Source organism: Micropterus salmoides, unplaced genomic scaffold (assembly GCF_014851395.1).
Source record: "Micropterus salmoides isolate LMB-PRFRI ecotype aquatic unplaced genomic scaffold, ASM1485139v1 Ms_hic_scaffold_19, whole genome shotgun sequence".
In the NCBI taxonomy this organism is placed as follows: domain Eukaryota; kingdom Metazoa; phylum Chordata; class Actinopteri; order Centrarchiformes; family Centrarchidae; genus Micropterus; species Micropterus salmoides.
Window position 1 is genome coordinate 6530301 of NW_024041039.1, and position 23175 is coordinate 6553475.

The 23175-nt window shown below is 41.2% G+C and overlaps 1 protein-coding gene across 1 annotated transcript in view; it reads right to left on the minus strand.

Annotated features, from left to right (window-relative positions):
* fgfr3 (fibroblast growth factor receptor 3) overlaps positions 1 to 18573 on the minus strand; it is a 74905-nt gene extending 56332 nt beyond the window's left edge. The window contains 2 exon segments of the mRNA XM_038728496.1: positions 13413 to 13632; positions 18108 to 18573. Of these exon segments, the coding sequence (XP_038584424.1) occupies positions 13413 to 13554 (142 nt within the window). The 5' untranslated portion in view covers positions 13555 to 13632; positions 18108 to 18573.
* Positions 18574 to 23175: the final 4602 nt, after the last annotated feature.

Below are 23175 nucleotides of genomic sequence, written 5' to 3' on the forward strand. Positions count from 1 at the left end.
AAATTTAAAAACTAAAGAAAAATTATGTTTTTATTACTATATTGTAATCCATAGTTAATTTCCTGGAAATTCAATTGGGAAACTGTTTATACATCGATAACCAGATGTTTAAGTCTGTTTTTTTGGCTAATCTATTGATTAACATACCTGAAAAATCAAGGTACCATCATAAAAGCAGAGATATTAAAGGAATAGCCAATATAAATTTTATAACAAAATCTCTTACGTTTGAGAAAAAACCTCTAATGGAATATACCAAACACTAGTTGCACAAATCATAGATAAACATCTGGAGGTTAAATGTTTTTAGGGGAAATCCAGTCTTTAAACCCCAAAATTATCAACATTAATTAAAAACAGCACTTTTTCTAAAATTTCAAAGTAATGTCTGAATGCGTCTCATCCAAAACGCCAAAGACAGCTGATGGAAACCATCTCTGAACATACTGACACAGCACAAGAAGACGCCTGATTGAAATGTTAAACTCTGACCTCTGCTGACCCCAACCCTTGCCCTGACCTTTCAGTGTGGCAAGTGCACCCCCCCCTCATCCACACACACACACACACACACACACACACTGGCACACAACTTTTGATACTCTCTAGCTGAGGTGACCTGCCTCCATAAATAACGTCCTACCCTGGTGGGATAGTGTGTCTGTGTGAGGGGTGACATAAGACTTCAGTGTCATGGAGGGTATCAATGTAAAGGCACACTGGTCTTTTTGACTTCAACACACACACACAGACATATATATATATAAAAAGACCAAAGCCTGGATTGTTCTGCGTTGAGGCGTTGCTGTAGCAACGCTGCCAACCTAGACAGCAGTGTTGTGTATTCATCCTATAAGAAATCCCCACCAAATTATGTTTACACTCTCTTGTAATGGCTTTGTGTTTCAGAGAAGAGAAGCTTTAAACTGAAAGTTAAAACCTCATCTGGAAATTGTTAATTAACCCGTCATGCATAACTTCAACTTTAAATATGTTGTCTTCAATTGTAAAAAACTCTCTGCCACCACAAACATGTAGCAGTTTTGCGCATTCTGTGTAAATCCTATGCAGGGCTGTAGCTAACATTGAGGAGCTGAGGTCATGTCCTTTGTACGCCAAGCTAATTCAAGTACTTTTAGACTCAATATATTAAAAAAATACTTGTCTACAAATGCAGTTTCAATTCAAGAGTTCAATATTTACCCCACAGAATTTTGAAATTATTCGATCCTGATGATGATTTAAAATGAAACTTGAAACTTAATTTGGTCCATGTGTCATGATTTAAGAAAGCCCCTATAAATCATGCTGTGTAAATTTCAGAAGTACATCAAGAGTTTACATTTGCAGCATGAATTTGTAAAACCGTTTGATCCGATGAGGGTCTGAAAGTGGAAGCTGAGGGCAGGGGGTGGGGGTCCCATGGTTGGGATCAGCAGGACATAAAAGCGTTTACTGTTCTGTTTATGATGTTGTTTATTAGTGTGGTGGGACTGCGTGGGTCCGTCTCTCTCTGGTTGTTACCTCTCTACGTGAAACCTGCTGTTGCTCTCAGCTGCCATGTGCTTCTGATCACCAGGAGCACCCACAAACACTTCCTGAGCTGCTTCCTGTCCCGTACCGGCCTGCTACTGTGAAACCAACCATACCCCTCATCTATCATCTCCCTTTTTAATCTTAGTCTTACTCATTTGTTGATGATCTATTAAATTCACCGATGAGTTTAATAGAGTTTAATGAGAAAGCAATAAATGACAATGCTATCAACATATCGACTCCCCCGGGTCTCCGTCTGAACATGGTGAAACTCTTGAACGGAGGACTGGTGTGTTAAGACTGTTTGCTTATGAGAGCAGGACGAGAGCAGGAAAGCCTCTAATCCCATCATCCCTCCCTCCTGTTTCCCTCCAGGACCTGCCTTCACTTACAGCACAAACAGGCCACAGAGAGGAGCCTCTGTTTGGAAGAAAGAACAACTGGAGCACAGTTGTCCTGAGACATCTATACCAGACATCTATAGTAACACAGCCTGGACACTGTACAACAGTCATCTGAAACCAGAGCTAACATGAAATAACTCAATAAATTAATTGTTTAGCCAAAATATGAAACATCTGCTTTCGTATTTGTTTTATATTTCACTGGTAATGGTTACAAAAATCTGAATTTTGCAATGCTAATGTATCTCAAGAAACAGTGCTAGCATTGCTAACTAGTTAGCCATGCTCTGGAGGTACCCAGACAGCCCAACATGCCGATGGTATACTTCAGTAACCAGGGTGATGCGCCCGTATGTGATTCTCTCCACTGTGGCCTACAGTCCTGCTTTGCCATTCATTAAAGAGTCAATGGAGTTTCCTATGGAGGACAATACAGCAGTATAGTGCTTCACACATGAAAATGTTCAATAGCTTTCCTATTCAGCCAGCGTCAACATGCCACTGAGCAAAGTGCTCATACTTGACTCCCAAGTGATCCAGAGAAGCCGCCCCAATTATAAGTTTTCTATTAATTTAGTCAAATAAATTTCAGAAAATTGTGAGAAAAAAATTGTTTGTCCACCTCAACAGCCCCAAACCCCAACTATTTCATTTAAAATGATCCACAAGAGCGAAAAAATCTACAATGCCTCACATGTACAGCAACTACTTAACAGTTTTGCTCATTAAATAACCTAATGAATTTATTGATCAAAATCACTGTTAATCAATTTTCTTTTAATCGGCAATCAATTAAAAGACTAATTTGTACTTTAAGGGTCAATACATGTTTTATGCACTGTAAAATTACCATAATTGCACACAGTTTAGGGCGATTCGTTAGTGTTCTTTATCAGACTTCACTGTATTTATATTGTTATCTAGACTACGATGAATAACAAACGAGAAACCAGCACTGCAAAACCATTTCAGCCAGTCTTGCTCCTGAGTTATTGTTTGCCAGCATTTAGCTTTGTTGTCTATTACTTCTTTATCAGTTGTATCTTTGCTCCCTGTTGTGGAAGTCTGACTCAGTTAGAGGCCACTGTATCAGCAGGGTGTCAGAAATCAGTGTTGTTGCAACTTGTCTCCTTGTCAGAAATTGTGGTCGATAAAGGTTAACAGATGGCATCATTTTGAGAATTCTGCAACCGAGTGATGCTTAAGAAGACCACACACTCGAAAGTAGAGCTCCTCCCTGGATAAATAAAAAGTTAAACCCTGGCTATTACACAATCAAAAATAATAAAATGTTTTCTGATTCCGACTTTGTGATGATACACAGCAGACAAACCGTCGTACGCTGCTCCAACGATGAGGAGGAAATTGTCACATGAGGAAAAAATGCAGTCAATTACCAGATACACCACACTTAAAAATAACATATCATGGGAATTTTGAAAAATGTTTTGACCTGAGTTATTCTAAAAAACCAAAACTAGAGTCAGCTCTGCTTTTAGTCTCTCTTTCTCTTCTATCCAGGGAGAAAAAGCCTTCCATTACACTCTGCACACAGTACAAGGGTTTATTATTTTAGCTCTCCTGGCAAAATAACACAAGGGGAGAGACAGGGTGAGGTGGGGGTGGGGGAGGGACGTGGGAGGGATGGAAGCCGTGTTTGGTTTCAATATTAGATGTGTCAGCTGCCCTGGATGTGGGGGGGCTTTAAACAGAAGCGTACTTGAGGGTGCAAGTAGACACCCTTTTTGAATGAAGCAGGGGCGGACGAGGTGAGCAAAGATGATGGATCAACCAGCTGAGAGAGAGAGAAGGCTTTGGCAGTACTGTACTTAATTATGGTCAAGACAATAAAGCTAATTTGAATTTGTCCTGGCAGACGCAAAGAATTAGAGGAGGTCTGGAGGAGGTGGAGGATGAAGGGGCAGAGTGAGCAGATGTGTGAGTGTGACCACAAGGAAGGAGAGATAAATAAAGGGAAGGGTAAAGAGAGAAAGAGAAGAAGGAGAGAAGAGACAGACAGAGTGAAGAAGAAGATGAAAGCGACACACACACACAAGTAAGGAGGGAACACATACCCTTACACACTGCCTCTCTCCCCATCCCTCCCCAACACACACACACAAACACACAACATTGTACACTGTCTGTTGGCACTCGGTTTCCATTCACAGAAATGTAAATGGGGTGCAGCAGAGCCAGACTGGACAGCTCTGCTTCTGGTTAGTGGTCAGAGAGAGAGAGAGAGAGAGAGAGAGAGAGAGAGAGAGAGAGAGATACATAGCATTTCATAGATGTGATTTGAACACATTGACCATATCAATATAACATGATAAATATCTCATGTTATGAATGAATATATTATGGCAGCGCAGTATATATTATAGTAGTTTTTTATATATATTATCATAGTTTAGTTAAATTGATGAGGTTTGAATGTAAAAGTTAATGGTTGTCTATATGTTTGGGAGCTGGGATAGGTTATATGTTATATGTGTGTTTTTATGATGGCAAAAGAGAAATAAAGAAAGACTTATAGAATAAGTCTGTATGCCTGCAAGCTAGGAGATATATGTCTATGCTTTACAGTGAAAGACAATTGGTAATTAGAAGGAATTTGTTTATATTAATTCATACAAAGAATGTAGCTCAAAGTGCTTCACAATTAGTGGGTATTCACACTGAAAATTACATTAGTGGTGGCGCGTTGTTTCAGGTACTGGTGAGATGATGAAGTCCAGTTTAATTAATAGATCCATGAGTTTGGAACTTTATCAAAATCCAAAACACTGCAAAAAGTTTTGTAATACTATGATACAGAATTTTACTCTGTAAAGTTGTCACAGTGGTTATTTCAACCTTTATCACCACAATCGCCAGCTAAACTGTTGTTGAAATCAGCAACCACGCCACCTTTCCGGATGATGTTGCATTGCATTGTTGCAAAAGTTGAGCCAGATGCATGTTTGTTTGTTTTTTGCCAGCAGCTCCGTGTGTTTTTTTACTGTGTTGACACCCCCTTTGCATCAAGTCTCTGTGGTCTCATTTAAATAAATGCGGCTGTGTTTTTTCATGTGGTGCTAATGTCTGTCTGTGGAGAAACAACAGTTGAGCAAATACAAGTAAAGTAACATCAGTTGTAGGGGGAAAACATCAAATAGAAGCACAAAGAAACAGAAACAAGTAGAAGATTTGTTTGTATGTGCATATGTGTGTGGGACTGAAGAGCCATTTGGGGTATAGAGGGGGGAGTCAGGGGGGCTGAGTGATTGGAGGGACGGATCAAGCCTGGATTGTCTCTCTCTCCCTTGTGTGTGTGTGTGTGTGTGTGTGTGTGTGTGTGTGTGTATTGGACTCCTTACAGCTCAGCACACAACCTGCCATCTGTTTGCCTCAGCCAGCAACAAAATACACTCTTCCAACGGGCTTGGCTCAAAGAAGGGACACACACACACACAGCCTCACACACATACATGCAAACATGTTTATACATGCATGAGGACAGTGCATATTGGCTCAATTTTGCAATTGTCATCCATCACAACAATTCAGTCAAAATGATGCAATTATCCCAATGGGGGCCATAAATACAGGTGTCAGCGCAAGAGAGCGAGAGAGAAAGAGAGAGAGAGACAGGGTGAAATAGTGGGAAAAAATACTGCGAGTGAGAGAGGAAGAAAGTGAAAAGTAAGTGGGAGATGCAGATGAAAGGAGACACATAACTTTCAATATAAGACGATCAACCAGTCACTTCATAGCACAGAAAGATTTTGTCAGTTTTGACTGCAGCTCCAGCTGACTAACCCCCAGCTCCCCTATCATTGTGCCCTCCAAAAGCAGCTCTCCTGATACAACACAACGGGCCTCTTTGTTCCCCTCCATGTCGGCCCTATCTGTTAAGTATCTCAACAATTTCCTTAAGGGGAGCTTTGTAATTAAAAACCTGCTGTATGTCAACGCTGCTGTCAGCCAGCGGGATAAAAACCGCCCTGAACCACAGCCAGAGGTAGAGCAGAGGACATGAACAGGTGTGTGTGTAACATAGTGTGTGTGCATGCGCTGCAAAGACATCATAAGGTTGAAACAGGCAGTATAAGCAGGCATCAAAAGGCTCCGAAACTGATGGAGATTTGAACAAAACGCCAAATAAAGAAAGAAAAAATGGGCAGATATCTGTGAAGATTTAAGGATTAAAATGTGTTTGTGTAGGTGTCACATAACCTCTCTGTGTGGATGTGTGCCAAAAGGGAGAGAACTAAACGTCTAAAACAAAATCCCACTGTGGAAAAGGTGGGTGAGGCGTGAGCAGAACACACAGACAGGTCTGTATTTTCATCCATAATTCATCGAGTGACATGCAGAGGGGGTTTCAAAGGGCATTAATGAGGTGTATTAATACATACATAGCTGTGGCCTGCAGACAAGGTTTACGCGAAGGCCGCTGGCTGGCAATGACCTACTGATCTACAGCTGTCTGCTAATTTTTTCCATAGACACTGAAGGCTCGCCTAGGTGTAAATTTAATCCAAACCTGAGAAAGTCTGATGACTTCTGGGAGGATTTTACACTCTATGACTGCAGAGGAAGGAGAGACAGTGAATCAAGTTATTTTGATATTCAATCAAAAAAAGTGTTTTAGTGCGTTTCAGCTCATTATTTTGGTTTTATTGTAAGTAGTATTGCTGTTTTTGGTTCATTCTAACCAATATCATATTATTTCCAGCAGCAGACAGCTGTTTATAACAAAAAAAGCTCTGATAAATCCACTGGATGCTACTTGCCAACCACCAAAGACAAAGTTAGTGACTAGCTAACAAACATTACAGAGCATTTAGTAGCTTAAGCCAGATACTTAAGCTGGTGGAGACGCAAAACAGAGCGAAAAGGATTTGATGTAAATTATCACTCATTTGTGTCCTGACCAGAGACACAAATGAGTGATAATGTTGCTTCTTATCTGCTGGATGTGTAAACCTTTTTTAATAAGGCAATGTTAACCTTTATCGACCATTAAGAATGCAATGTTCTCAAATATCACATTATATCTAAACAATAGTAGTCATACTCTAATTTGGCTTGTTAAATATCTGGCTGGCGTCTGCAATGTGCCAGTGATGCATTGGGGGGCCGTTTTGATGCGTTGTTGAGTAGTTTTTCAGTTCAATTTAATTTAAATTTTATTTATATAGCACCAAATCACAACAACAGTTATCTCTGACTAGTTCACACATAATGACTGGCGACAGCTGATTGATCGCTGGCTTACCCCTGATCACAGCCTGGCAAATGGTGCTTAAAATCGTGTAGTGTGAACTAGGCTTTACAGTACTCAATCCATCAGACATACTGAATGTGAGTAAGTACCAATAAAGTATTATGGTTCGATACCCAGCACAGGTCCTGAAATATGAGGCACATGTTTCACAATTTAGTCTGATTTAAGATGACCATTTTCACTTGTCTGTGATCTGATATAAAAAACTTTCATTAACATTTTGCTTAGCAACAGTCTTTTTCCACTTGTGCTCAACTGCGTGTTATCCTTGGAAAAATACTGTGTCTAGACAGTAAAACTCTGCAAGTGCTTAATGAAGACCTCCCTAATACATAATGTGCTTAGACAGATAAGCACAAAGTATAGCGTGTTCAAGTGTTATTAAAAATACATAGTTTACAGTATCATGTTGTTAAAAATGTGGCCATTGAGTGAAGACCTTCTACAGGTTAATAAATAAAAAATTTTATAGGTGAAAGTGTTTTGCTGTAAATCCCAATATGATCCATTGGTAAATGGGAATCTGAGATGTGTTCAGTGTTTAATTCCCATCCAACTAAGTGTCTGAAGTATCTGCTGGATTAAGTGCCTGATGGACTGAGGATAGAACAGCCATTGTTCAACGAATCGTCATTCTCCAAAGCTTACAGTATTTGGCCTGCACGCTTCCCACACTTGCCAAAAGATTTCTTGATAATGTTGCCAGGGAAATGAACATTCATGCAGAGACTAACAAAGCAAAAGTGTTGCTGCAGAAGAAGAGAAACTGCTTGGATAAACTTTACGCTTAAGTTGTGATAAACGGTCCAATTTTCAGGGAGTCATGTAAAGCCCACACATGGAGCAGTACTCATTTACATAATAGGATGATTAAAGGGTAGTGATGATGCGTGCCCCACAGAAAATTACACTACCATCATACTAGAAAATAACCTTTCTATAAATGCATGCTGGAGAGGCAGAGCTGCAGTATCTCTTCAGGATTAAAACACATTGAACTTCAGGAGAGCAGGAAAGCCTATCATCAAAAGTGTGTCCAGGAGGAACAGTGCGCATTGGGTATGTGTGAACAATATTACCGTTCAGTAACTTCTGAAATAAATATTTCAAAAGCCGGTTTCCTTAAAGAGCATAGCAGTGAATCCCACACAGTCTTGTCATACCTCACCTTTTACAAAAGGAACACAAGAAAGTTGTTAACTAGACTGCTGACACCACTGATTCCTGCCGGGTCAGTTTGTTCAGACAACAAGCACAGTGCTCTTTTGTTTATCTCAGCATTCAACTGCTATTAAAATGCAGAATTTTTTTTAATTCATAGAATATCTGCTTATCAGAAATTGGCCCAGGTATTTTTAGTACTATGAAAGACAGCTAAGCTGAAACAGACAGCTTTTCCGCATAGTTCTCAACTAAAACTACGTTTAATGGAGATTCATACTGAAATAAGTCCTTAGTTTGAGACTAGACTTAATCCTTGCAGGAAATGCAGGAAACTCGAAAAAAGGAAACATTTTTATGATGTTGCAATACAAACTTAGAGTTTCAACTGACATTGTTGGCAGTGGGAACACTTGGGCGGACCAGAGGGCCATTTGCACAGACTAGATGGGCATGTGGCCCCATCTACACTAATCTGTTTTAGTTTAAAAAAGGAGAATTAAAACAAATACTATCTCAGTCCACAACAGCGTTTTAGCTTTATATCAGAGTTGATATTATAGTCTATATTAAAACCACTGAAAACCTTTATATATAGTCTATGCTGAAAACGCACATCTAGTGGCCAATCACATCAGAGCCAAATGTGAGCGTCTGCGTCATTGTTTCTAAAGTCATATGTTTTTGCCCGTCTTCACTAAAACGCCCTCTGGAGCTTTAAAACGAAAAACGGGGTCGGCAGCGCATTCAAACTAAAAGCTATTTTAGTGTGGACGGGAGGTGCAAACGTAGCAAAAAGTCATTTTTAAAACAAAAACGCAGTAGTGTGGATGGGGCCTAAGAGGGCACTTGGTTGAACTGGACAGACACTTACATTGACTAGTAAGCCACTTGGACAGACCTCAGGGTCACTGGCACAGACTAGAGGCAATTGGCACACCAGAAGTGCACTTGGGTGGACTAGAGGGAGATGTGGCCCAACAAGAGATGCACTTGGCTGACCATAAGGGTACCTTATGAATCCAAAGTGCTCCCATAAGGTAGGAAGAGCCAGTTTTCTCTGCACGGACTTACTGTAAGACACACACACACTGCTGTCAGGACAACACTGCTAGTATCAAAAACCTATAGACAAGTGTGTGTGTGTGTGTGTGTGTGTGTGTGTGTGTGAGTGAGTGAGTGAGAGACAGTGTAGGTGCGTGTGGTCAGTATGCCCTTCAACCAGAGAAGAAAGCAAATATGTGTGCCATTTTTAGAGACAGAAAACCACAGTATGTGTATGTGTGGGTGTGTGTCTCTGTTTGTGTGGGTGTGGGTGAGGTCTCTGACCCCCTGCCTTCCCCCCTGGCAAGGACTGTAAATGTCAGCAGGGGTTGTTTAGGCCGTTAGGAGACTCGTTAAAACCATGCCATCCGTAGATTTACGCACTGGCTCTACAATTCACACAAACACACACACACACAAACACAAGAAAACACATACAATGTCACTCCACTCTCTCTCTCTCTCTCTCTCTCTCTCTCTCTCTCTCCCCTTGTATAATTTTTTCTCCTCTCTTTCTCTACAACACAGACACACAGACTCTCTGCTATCCATCAATTTTTGTTTCTCTTTTCATCTTCTTTTACTGCCTCCCTTTCATAGTCCCCTGCTCATACAGACATAACATTCACTTAACTGCAGACTCCACGTAGACCTGCTGTCACACACAAACAGACAGACAGACACACACACACACATGTGCACACGCATGTGCACACCCACCCACACACACACACACACACACACACACACACACACACACACACACACACACACACACACACACACACACACACTCAGATGCAATGGCAGCTGAATGTGTTGAGTTTATATGTCTGCCATTCCACAGAAAACGTAAGAGCAGAGGAGCACATATTTCATCTGAGCTCCACGGGGCCACCGTAGGGGTGTGTGTGTGGTCAGTAAATACACAGGGGAGGGAAATAAGACACACACACACACACACACACACACACACTTACACAAACTCACAGCCTCTGCTCTTTGTCATCAGTCTCTCACATTGGTCAACTTCTCTCAAACACTCCCCCCAAACCACCACAATTTGGAAATGTCACCAGCCTTTAGAGAAATATACAACAGGCGCTTTGAGACAACATTATGGTGGACTTAATGGAAACAAGGAATTACACCTCACACACACACACACACCATTATGTCACATAAATATAGCCCTGGAGATTTATTCCCATGAGCATTTTAGTAATAGGGTAGTTCTGGTTTATTTGGGCATTTTATTAAACTATTAAATAATCTGTTTATATGACTTTCTGGGAGATAAACCCTCTACCTGAATCATAATTTTAATATATACCATTACTCAAACAGCTTATCAAGCTGTGTTGTTTTCCAGCCAAAAAAAGACATTTTTCATCCCCAAAAACGTACCTATTGTTGTCCACTGACGTAAACAAGTAAACAATTAAAATTATTAATAAGGCTGTCCAAATGGCAGCACAATTCATTTTAATTTATATTTACAGTTGTGCCCTAAATTTTCAAGGGCAGTTTTGTGTTTAGCATAGGCTAGTTTCTGAACCTGACACAGACACACACATACCACAACCACTACACACACACACACACACACGCTAACACAGAGCATTACACACAGAAAACACAAACATAAGTGACAACTTTGCCCAGTTCTGTGAAGGCTGAAGGGGGAAATTGTGCCATCTGCCAGTAAACGACAGTCATTTTATCCCTACTGCTTGTCCATCTGTGGACGTGGGGAACTCTGCTGGAGGCCAGGGGGCCGCAGGGTCGACAAGACGCAAGCTGGAGATGCTTACCATACACAGAGGCCGCTGTATGTGAGCTTCACAGCCTTCTTTACCTCCTTATAGTATAGTAAATTCAAGGACTTCAGTACTGGAGGATACTGTTGTTCCTGAAGCTTAAAGAAGATAAGCAACCATCAAGCATGAGTTTTTCTATTTTGGAGTCTGACCATGAGATTCAGTATCTAAGGTTTCTAAGACTGCATGATTTCAAGATTTTCTTAACAGATAGTTTTTTTAAAAATCAGTCCAAACAGAGGCAACAGAGTACCAGATCAACGTGAGAAAAGCTAATAAATAACAGCTGCTTCTGAGTAAAAACCTTTAGCTGGATGGTAATTAATCTTAGACATTTAGTGATTTCATGTCATGAAGGACGTTCTTTCAAATCAAAGGAGAACAAAACTGTCTGAAAAGGCCAATACATTAGTCTAACCAACAACTTTCCTTCTCACCAGAAAACATCTCTAATGGAAACATGGCTGCACATGTTGCACCTGACCATCTTCTTCACATCCAATTAATCATCATACCTTAACATGACAAACATGAGCAACTTAAAACAATATCCTCTTCAGAACGATGTGCCCCGGCTATATTTGGCCATGTCTGCATACCGTGCAGGTACACAGAGATCACAGCCTGAACACTCGCCACCCCGAGGGGTTTAAAAAAAACACACTCTCTTTGGACGATGCCAAGCATGATAGGCTGTGATGGCTCCCAGCAGGGAAGGCAATCAGGCGGGCAGAATCACAACACGTCTATTGTAACATTGGGGTTTTACATGAGAGAGGGCAGGGGGGGCAGAAAAAGGAGAGGAGAGGGATCTCTTGGCTATAAGAGTGGAATTCACACACAGGTAGAGGTCCTGCCAGATCAGCCTGATGCAGAGCTGTTTAAATCTTCTGGGCCAAGTCCATGTCAAACTGTACGTCCATGTTACACACACACACACACACACACACACACACACACGAGTGTAACTCGGCTTGCATAAGATGCTGGGTCCTCTCCAGAAAGTGCCCGGCTCCTTGTCTTTCTTAAAGCAGTGTAGCGTGTATAGTGTGTCAAAGACTCATTTTAAATAACTCTCACATAAAAAGAAAAAGGGAGGGGGGAGAGAAAAACAACAACTTGGCTAACGCCTCAGAAAAAGATTACTCTGCTGTGTTTTTTTTGCGCAATACGGCGAGATTAAAGCAAACACAGTCAACGTTTACTTTGGATTGATCTTTGGGTATTTTTCTGCCTCCAGAACAAAGAGGGAAAATCGTGCTAAGCTCAGCGAACCAAGAAGAGTCCAATTAAATCCTCCTCGTAAAAAAGACCACATTCATATAAACAATAAATGTTCCTTTTGAAATGCCCCTATTTGAAGTGATGAACACACAGAAAACTGAACATGGTTCTAAGCAGATGTCATATTAGCATGGAAAATGAAGCAAAGAACAATTGAGGAAGAGAAGCGAATGTATATGAGCAGCTAAACATTGTCTTTCATGTTTTTGGACAAGCACCCTTTCAGGCTTCTTTTATCCTGGTTTATGACAGAGTGCAATGCCAACTTGAGGAGAATTATTCTGGGCTGTGTTTTGTTGTTGTGTTGCAAGAAAAGTATCACATTAAGTTTTCTTTTCTCTCAAAGACGCGTGTTTGTCCGACTAAGTCCAAAACCAGAAGATATTATATTCACAGTGATATAAGACGAGAAAAGTAGATAAACCTCTGGAAAACTGCTGGAAAACATTCAATATTTGGCGTTTTTGCTTGCTTAATGACAAATAAATCAATTAATCACCTAAACATTTCACCACAATCAACAACAAATTAGAACATGTTCTCAATGAAAAGTTGTTCATGTTTCTTTATGTATTTAATTCTTGGACTTTGAAGAAACAGCATCATTGTAGTATAACAGCCATGATCCCTTGAGGAACAATTTCTACTCAGTTTTGGCTGTGATGTTAACAGAAAAGGTTTCTTTCCTCTGAGTCAGCTGATTACTACTCTTGAATGAAGTATCAAGCAGTAACACCATGATTGCATTTCATGTACTACGCTGTTTTTTTGTCTTGAGAATTGTCAAGTTGCTTCAAAATGTTGCAGGAGTTTTCTGGTGTCTGTGAACTGATCATTGCATTTTCTTGAAAATAATCACTGGTTGTTGCAGGACTATGCACAATGTCTTACCTGTGGGCTGAGCAGTGGGCAGCCTGGCTGGAGTGACGCAGAGAGGCAGGAGGAAGGAAAACCAGAGTGAGCACCACAGAGCAGTCATTCCTCTGGACGACGAGGTGAGAGCAGCAAGGCCCGACTCAGACTCAGACAACATCCTCCGTTCGCATACTGTCCAACAGAAGGGCGGCCTCCAACGCCGCAAGAAACTATCCAACGACTCCCCGCTGCTAACCTAAAAAACAACAGACATGAGGAAAAATCAATTGGAGCTGAATAGTAGAGAGATGTCTGGATGTTCGTCATGAGATTTGACTAAAGCCAAATATGCAACCAGGCAGAAAAATAAACAAACTCTGAAATAAGAAAAATAAGATTGCAAATTAAAGACAGTACAAAGAAGCAACTTGGGGTCTGCACAAATGCAACGTTATTCTGACCTGACATTCCACACAGATTTCAAGGATTAGGGTGGAAATCCCTCACAGTTTTTCTCAGAATCTTTCTCAGAGCACCTGATCGTTAATCAAAGAGCTCAAGAAATCTTTTGTAGCATTCCCCCAACCTAAAATACAAGTTTATTCACCAATCAATTAACTTGCTGCAACAGGATTAGTTGATGAGACACATTATTTCAGACCTAAACAGCCTGTCATTCCTTCCACAGGACTCTTTTCTGCTTGAGAAACTCTTCTGCATGGTTTAGCAACCGATTGACACGGATTCACTAATCTTCCTGCAGGATGGGGAATGGCAAAGTCTACAGTCTAAGAAGTCTATCAGTTGCCCAACGTGCCCAGCGGCTTGTAGAAGAAGGAGGGGGAGGGAGTGTTACGGCTACGGTGAGCGACGGCAGAGTGCTCTGCCCTCTGTTTGCTTAAGCAGGGAGAAGCTGGAATGCACTGAGGTTCGCGGAGAAAGCTCTGAGCAAGGTGCCCAGAAAAGCAAAGCACAAACCCCCCCCCACGCACACACACACACACACACACACGTGCGCACGCGCACACACACACACACACACACACTGTTAGTTTAAACTTTAGCGGCTCTGTCCAGCTTCAAAATAGCCTTGGCTGTGAGACGTCCACCCCAACAAAAACACACGCACAGGTTCGGCCAACACACACGCAACCATTTCAGAGTGGGCTAAGCTTGCACACACAGAGGTGTATTGTACACACACAGTCCAGAGAAAGGTTGTGTTGTCTTAAGTCTTAACAGTACTGTTTTTCTTTCTCTCAGAGGACCTGTGACCCACTCCTTGCTCAGCACAAATTGTAACCCAGGCCGGCTCTGCGAGGCTCTGTTTGCACATTATCACTCTTCCAACACAGAAAACGGCAACTGGGAAAACTTCACAAGACACAAATGAATAGATAAAACAGTAGAAACACACACATACAGAGTCCTAATCTAAACACTGCCACTGCACCTTTCATGCTTCAACATATTGAAGCCTTTCATGTTCTCTATAGGCACTTCAGGGAGCGCTTCTTCCTGTCTCAGCCCATCCTCACCTTCTTACAACACAAAATGCCTACATGCTGCTGCGGTTTGTTTATATAGCATGATAAGGCCTTCGCTCTCCAGGCGTAGAGGTAGCTGATTGCAGGCCTCTCTGATTTGAAACGTTTGTTTTCTCTGGCAGGCACAGACACACATGAAAAAAATCTCAGCTTTTTGTGGGCACTTCACATTGAGAGCTGACAAAGCTTCGGAGTTGTTCATGTCAACATGCAGATCTGTTTAGACAAGTAAAATGACATGTGCCAACTGAGAAAAAACTGGAAAACAATACAGGCTTTTGTCTTGACTAATGTGGTGACAGGTAGTTACAACTACCTCGTGAACAAACTGAGTCCTTGAATTTGAGGAGCAGTCAAGTGTTGGAGCATGATTGATAGCGTTAAACTCAACTAAGAACTTTTTACACCAACACGGACATGCTGAACATTGGACATAAACTCTAGAGAGCCAACTAAAAACTCTTTGATTTCACTTAACAACCTCAAGAAGCAGAGAAGAAAAAAAGGAGGCGGCATGGATCCCGAAGACCCAGTGAGGAGTTCAAAGCCTCCAAAGTGTTTTCATGCTAATATTTTCTTTAAGCATGAAAGGGAAATACAACCACTGCGGTGAATAATACATGAACATTAATCATGCAGAAGTATCTTCACATTGTAATAGCTCGGAGGCAGAAAAATGTTTTAACCGGGGTTCAAATCCCTGTCATCCCTCTCCCCTTAGTAAGGATCAATGCGAGGCGGTCACATGCTAGTCACACCTCTCCAGAGTGTCAGTAATCTTTAATAATTAAGCCGGAAAATCAACAGCCGGGCCCGGATCAACTTTGTCATTTTGGGAAAAGGGGATTAGAGGTTTTTGGAAGAGCACAAGTGCAAACAGCAACTGGGCAGAGGGTAGATGGGTAGTGGAGAGAAAGACAGACGGACACTCAAGCGGGTAATCTTCCATATCAGTGCCGATTTCTTCTCGTACCCCTTCTTTCAAATGTCTCTAATTTATTGCCGTCTCTCTGCTGCTCACCTTGTCTCCCTTTATCTTGTCCTCTCACTACTCCTCCCAGCCTTTATCACCACCCTCTTTTCAAAGCACACTCAAACACACCCTCAGGTGTCAAGAGATATTGATCAGCAGAGAGGCAGAGAGAGCTCTGCATTTTAAAGCTGTCAGAGGTGAAGTGTGACTCCAGGTGTAAAACGCTGCAGGCTGTGTCATGTGTCCTACACCGCACATGTAAAAGACGGTCGACGCATTTATCTTCTGCATGAAATATAAAGATAAGAATAAGATAAGATATAAGAAATACTATAATAAAACACAGTAAATAAACCGAAGAATGGGTTGACCAAGTGCTTAAGACACAGATAACTCTCTTTGAGACTATATTTTGAACATTAAAGCAGATACCATGGAAAATGAAAATGTCATAAAGCTTAATAAGATTGTATATAAACTCGTTTTTAACTGCCTCAGATACATTACAAGACCTAATAGGGATATTATAGTGAAGCTATAGGGAAATGCCATTAAGTGCTATAGTGCCACTGTAAACTGTCTTTTGAATTTTATGAAGCAGTATGAGGTCCTATAAAGAAAAATGGGACTTTTAAAACAAAAATACTAAGAATTAAGTTCATCACTAAGTATCAAATACATATTCTAAGAGACAAAGTCCCAGAGAGAATAAGATGTAAATCTGCGAAAGGACAGATAAGGTCACTGCTGCAACATAAGTTTTTATTATTGGAATGTGAAATATCTGCTTTTCTTCTCAAATTAGACAAGTTAGAGTCAATTAATGCAGTATTCCCCTCTTTATAAAAGAGCAGAAGAAAAAAGGCACCCAAAACTCCACGCAGGGGGATAGTCTCGGGCCAATTTTGGTAATGAAAAGAGGCAATCAGAGTCTCATTTGGAACCGAAATGTGTCTGCAGCTCGCCTCTGATTGAAAACGCTGCAAACTGGCATGCGTTATTTCTCGGGTCAATAGATACAATTAATTTGCAGCATTAGCCCAGCTATTATCATGCGCACGCTTGTTTTATGGCTCCAGAATTTAATAGGATAATGCAATACAAGTCCCAAATCTCATTTCAGCCCCCTTCTCCTACGATGCTATAATCCGGTAATTTTCTCCGGTGATGACTTTACATGGTGGGAGTCAAAGCTGAGCTGAGTGGCCAAAATCACCATCTGAATCCCATTGCAGCGCATGTGTTTGAAGAGGGGATGACTGATCCGCTGCTGAGGGGAGAGAACCGCACGGTTCGTTCATTCAAAGGGAGGGAGAAATCTGCTTTCTGGAGAAACTTCAGGGATGATCCGAGGCATTAGGGAGTGCGACTCTGAAAGAGGCTGATGTGTAATTCATATTTCTGCTCCTAACTAGAAAAGACGTCACTGTTGCAGTGAGAAGAAAAGGCGTGTTCATCCAAACGAGCATAGGATGGCGATGAAAGTCAATATTTCACTTTTTGAGAGTGAAATTATTCATGGAAACGTTTCATTTATGATGAATGGAAACCAATCTCAGATTAGACGAACCAAATGGGCATCCTCAACCCACCCGATAGAGAGATAAACGTGCGTAATTTCATACATACATCTGCCCTTTCTTAAAATTCTGCCACTTGCTTTCACATATTTTCACTCATTTCAGGACTTTTTCTGGAAACCATAGTGCAAATATCTTAATTGGACAGAATGAGGCGAGTCACTGCGTTCATAATGAGAATTTGGCTCCATCATTTGCCAATTCCAGGGGGGGTGGAGAGTCATTTTCAGCCTCGCTGCGTACGTAATTTCAGTTACTTGCGCCACATATAATGCAGCCAGCATTAATAAGCTAATAAACAGAGAGCCATGAGCGCTTTCTCCAAACCAATAATATGCGCAGAAAGAGTCCTCAGACTCCGGCCAAGGTGCGCCGATTGCGCACAGACCTGGGAAGCACGAGCCGTTCCTTCTGCGGCACCTGTGCGACTGCACGGCGCTGGAGCTTGTCCTGCAACTCCACGCTTCACACATAGTCTAGTACAACACGACAACTCTACTCTGAGAGACTGGAGAGCTCTACCTGTCAGACCTACATATACAAGGAAGTGAAACTGTTTCTTTCTCTCATGCCTCAGAGGCTGCAAATAGTTGTTCGTAAATAATAATACTACTAATAATAAGCTTCTTACCCAAAGTATCCCGTTCTGACAGCAAATCTCAGCCTTTTAGATGTCACCAAGCTTTCAGAACGAGAGAAACTGCCGTTATTATCCTGTAAACTTCATAAAACTCCACAAGACTACTTTAAAATCCGTAATTCCTCGCGCTTCACGGAGCAGTTTATCAACAGTGGAGGAAAAAAGTCAGAAATCCCCCTTAAGACTTGACAGCGAGAGTCCTCGGCTCGGGCACCGCCGTTGCGAAAGCCAATTTCTCCACTAAATCCTGTTTTCCACTGCGCGCTGCTGTCCAAAATTTCCAAACCTCCACAATGCGTTCATCCTGTCGTGCACGGGGCAGTGTGGATGAGGAGGACTGGAGTGAAGTGAACGCGGCTCTTCGCTCCTCTCCTGCGCGGATGCCAGTCGTTGAGTTTTGTCGCCTCGGGTCAACTAACTCGGACTGGTGGCTCTCCACCGCGGGCTGCCTGTGAAGTAGGAGCTATACGGTGCTGCCGTCAAGAGAAACCAGCTGGGAGACAGGAGGAGTTCCCGTTTGCACCTTCAAAATAAAGTCTTAGACGCCGACCCAGTGATGAAATGCTTTTTCTGAACGCTTAATCAAATGCTAAACATATTTGAAGTGGAATATTTCGTAAACAAAATACATTTTTTTTAACTTAAAATGATGCCTGGTATATTCTAAATTTTTTATCGTCTAAAACAGTTATTTTAAAATATAGAACATAAGAAAACCAAAACACCAATAATGTCTTTAATTTTTAACGATATATTTTTTATTTTTCATAATTCACCCTTACATAATTTGCTTCCTTGTTTTCTTGTCACTTGAATCACTTATTTTATGAACTTTTGAAAGCAATTTCTTGCCACTGTTTTAAAATGTGATAAGAGATAATGACAACCATAACTCTGAACCAAATAAGAAACATGACAGCAATTGTGTGCGTAAATGAAAAGTAAGATAAGTAGCTTATGTAATATCACATTCTGCCACAAAAACAGGCTGCAGAAAATACTTTTATTTTGAAGACCCAGCCGTCACATGCGTTTCATAGTGTGTTACATGTGTGTGCGCGCGCGCCTGTGTGTTGCCGACTTTACGCAGCTTTCCTCTCCAGTCCCACACCGGTTCGGAATGCGTCCGCCGGGCTGAGCGCCGCCGGGACTAACAGCAGCAGCAGGGGGAGGGAGATCAGATTTCGGCGCGCCTGCCCTCCGGGACCGCTGGAGGCAGCAAGCGCCTCCCATCTCTCCTTTAACTTTGTTCAGAAAAACTCAATCAAGCTAGACCTTATTGCAGAATGCAGAGCTGCTGTATGAGCCTAAATATGAATTCTGAATGCTTTACAGTCATTTGTGGCCAGTGTGGGGTTTGGGAACCACAAGGGGACACGGAGGGGCCTCTAGGCTGTCTTTGGGAAAAAGAGAAATATGCTATTATGTCACTCTGCTGAATTTTATCCACTGAGCAAATGTCTAGAGATAGTTACGTGTGACCAGTAAATACCCACGTCTTTTTGGTTATCTCCAGCAGTAGCATTAGGAGAAAAAATTCTGCAGGGATCAGGAGGCCCAGAGCAGCACAGGGGCCCTGGAACATGTCAGGGATTAGAGATCATTTTTGTGTGTGGTGGTGTATGAGAGCTGTTTTTAAACTATTCACTTGTCACATTCTTAACAAGTGACCAGTATTTCTAATGAAAGTTATTTTTGTACCAAACAGACAAAGTGTGTTCTACTCAGTGACCTGCATGAATGTGTCCTCTTGGGTACAGGTTATCCAATCGTAAAGATGCTAATTAACCTCATTTAATGTCTTGCATTGCTGTCATCTTATTTGATGCTTGGTTGACCGTTACTGATTTTGAAAAAAATGTTACACATATTCATTTCTTTTATTGCTATACTGTAACTATGACATTCCTATAACCCATTTCACTACTGTTAATTGTTACATAGCAAATCATTGTTAAAGTGACTTAGGCAGATTTGCTGTTCAGTCATTAGAAGATTGTAGCCAATGTTTGACCAGTCTGCCCTAGAGTGTGCTGAGTGAACAGTAAATTACCATTAACCACCCATTTAATCTGCCATATACTGCAGCCTTTGGGCTAATTACTGTTGTCAGGACAGAGGTGATAGCACTCGACGGTGCTTTAAACAACACGCCAATTACTGTCATCTAAACTGTGTTTTGAGAAGGAAACTTTATGACACCATAAAGCAGAGCAGCCCTCTGCAAAGTGACTGTGAGGAGGCTGGATGGAGTGTGCCGCTGTTGTCCATCTGTGTTTGCCCAGCGGATGTGGGCTCTTCACTGTGATTTGTGACAATCTACGTCAACACCTCATAAATAGCGTGAAAAGGAGGAGCATCATCGGGTAGATATATTTATTTGGTTTATATCAGTGTAAATTGTTTGGATTTGGGACTATTAACAAAACAAGTACATTACGTTGGACTCTGAACTTGTGATTTTTCTCCATTTCTAGATCTTTCATGGACTAAATCAGTGCTTTAACCATTTTTATTTGTGATTTAACATGAAGCCAAGTCCACTTGAGACACCTCATATATGTTTACAAGATTCATCTTGTGAACCTTGTGGTTGGGAACCATATGGGATTAAACAATTCATCTGTTAATCATCAGTCAGGTCCCAGTTTTAGAAATGTTGATTTCGGTCATTTGAAATACGTACTTTGGTTAACATGAGGCATCCAAATACTTGCCAGACATTTCCTTCGACCATATATCAGATATTTTTAGAAAAATACAAAATTTCCAATGTACTTACCACATAGATGTTAACCTGTATGGTATTTACCAGATGTAAAATTATAATTACAGTCATTACCATATAACCTGAAAAGCATGTGACTGTAAATCTGTTTCCTCCATCCTTGCCTTTGTCCCTTTGTATCTTCAGTCTAATTATACCTTAATAACATTTTCAAAACTGGTTCTATGGTCGCATACTACATCTACTCCACATATTTGGTATTTAATCAACTAAATGGCTCAAAACTGAATGATAATTACAATCAACATTTTTACAGTAGCTATAAAGAGTATACAGCCCCCCCTTTTCATGATATTTTCATGTTTTATTGTTTTACAGCATTGACTCTAAGTACATTAAATGTTTTTTTTTACGAAGACCAAAAGAAAAAGACTCTTCAATGTCAAGTAAAAGCAGTTTCTACAAAGTGATATACATTTTATAAACAAAAATAAAACACAATATACTTGTTTGCATTAACATCATCACTGGTGCAAACAATTGGTCTCACAGCTCCTTCAACAATGCAGCCCGAAGTGCTCAAGAAGTCATTCTCTCTCTAAAGTTATGGAAAATTCCTTTATAAACTACACATACAGGTGATGTTGCTTCAGTGCTCAATCTCATGGGAAAGTCAAACGGAGAAACAACAAGCCATTCTCATTAAAGTGAAAGTGAAGAAGAAGAGGGCAGACTGATGATGAAGGCGACTCCGTGACCCTTTGGACTAAAGCGCTCTGTGAGAAACGCCGGTGGGAGGGAGGCAAGCTCGGGAACAAAAGCCAGTCGGTCAGGAGGAGAGGTCATACAGATGGTGAGAATGCTCAGTCAGACAGCTCGAGTACTGATGGGCAAACTGACCAAATGACCTCTTCACACACACACACGCACACACACGCACACACACACACACACACACACACTCTCTCTCCTCTGCTCTCCATAACTGCTCATGTTAGTAGGAAAAACAAAACTCCTCCCCGCACCCCCGCAACACCCTACCTTCTAATGAACACACAAACACATGTATGTAGAGACACACACACACACACACACACACACACACACACACACACACACACACACACACACACACACACACACATTCCTCATTCCCTAGGGAACAGATCAGCAGGAGATGAAAGGTGAGGCCTTTTCATTTAAAATTGAGTTAAAAATTAAACAATAACAAAAAAGCCTCAGAGTTTAGTTTTATTACTAAGCCGCAATGTTCCAAAGAGGAAAACATCCATGAAATGTGAAAACTTCTTCTGCCCAGAATATTATTTGGATGTTGTTATCAGCATGCATAGTTTCATTGATAAACCTAAGACGCTGGCATTGACTGTTGTCTCTCTGGGCTTGGTGCGTGTTGCACATTGCCCGTGTTGGCAATAACCAATTGACTCGCGCTAGCTTTGTCTGTGAGAGGTGGACAAAAGCAGCAGGACTAATCATTAACACGAGTGATTCTGGCCAGACAAAGATGCATGAAGCACAAAGGGAGGGAGTTGATCAACTGAGGCCACTTCACACTCAACTATATGCTGCTCACTGTTCTGTGCGACTGACCCAGATACACACTACACAACTGTCACAGTTCGTCTCTGGTGCTGTCACACACAAACATACTGTATACCAGTGGTTCCCATCATAGGGGTTGGGAACCCTCCAGTGGGTCACGGGGTCTGGGAAGTAAAAACACTAAATATTCATTTTCTTCTGACTAATGTTTGCTTTGCGTAGTTGGTTTCACTTAAAGGTTATATCAGTTATTTTTTTAAAAGGTTTTTGAAATTGGTCCTGTAGATCACCCCAGCTGGTCGTGGCAAAAAGGGCTGCAATGCTGCAACGTAATCATTCCGTGCAATTATGCCCTGTCAAGTACGTCCACTAAAATGCTTGTTTTTGTGACTGACAGGCTCAGATTGTTATTCTAAGTGTCCTACAACATTGTGGAAAGAATCCCTACAGAGACAGACCTTTTATGTTTTGAGTAAGAAGACTTTACCACCTTCAGAAGTGAGTAAGATCGTTCTCAATTGGACAACAGCGCAAACTGGAGAGTTGATATCCATCAAATGAACTGTGAACTGTATGCAAAAAGTTTGAGAGCGAATCCACTGAACGCAGAGATTCAAGTTAATTGTCTGAAATTTTCCTGTACTGATCAGACAGTTGCAGGAGCTTGCTGCACTAGAATCAAGAAAGATTAAGTTTATTTAAAACTTGTTTTTAGAAAACAAGACTAAAAAAACTAATTTGCAGATAAAATGGCTTAAAAAGGCCCTT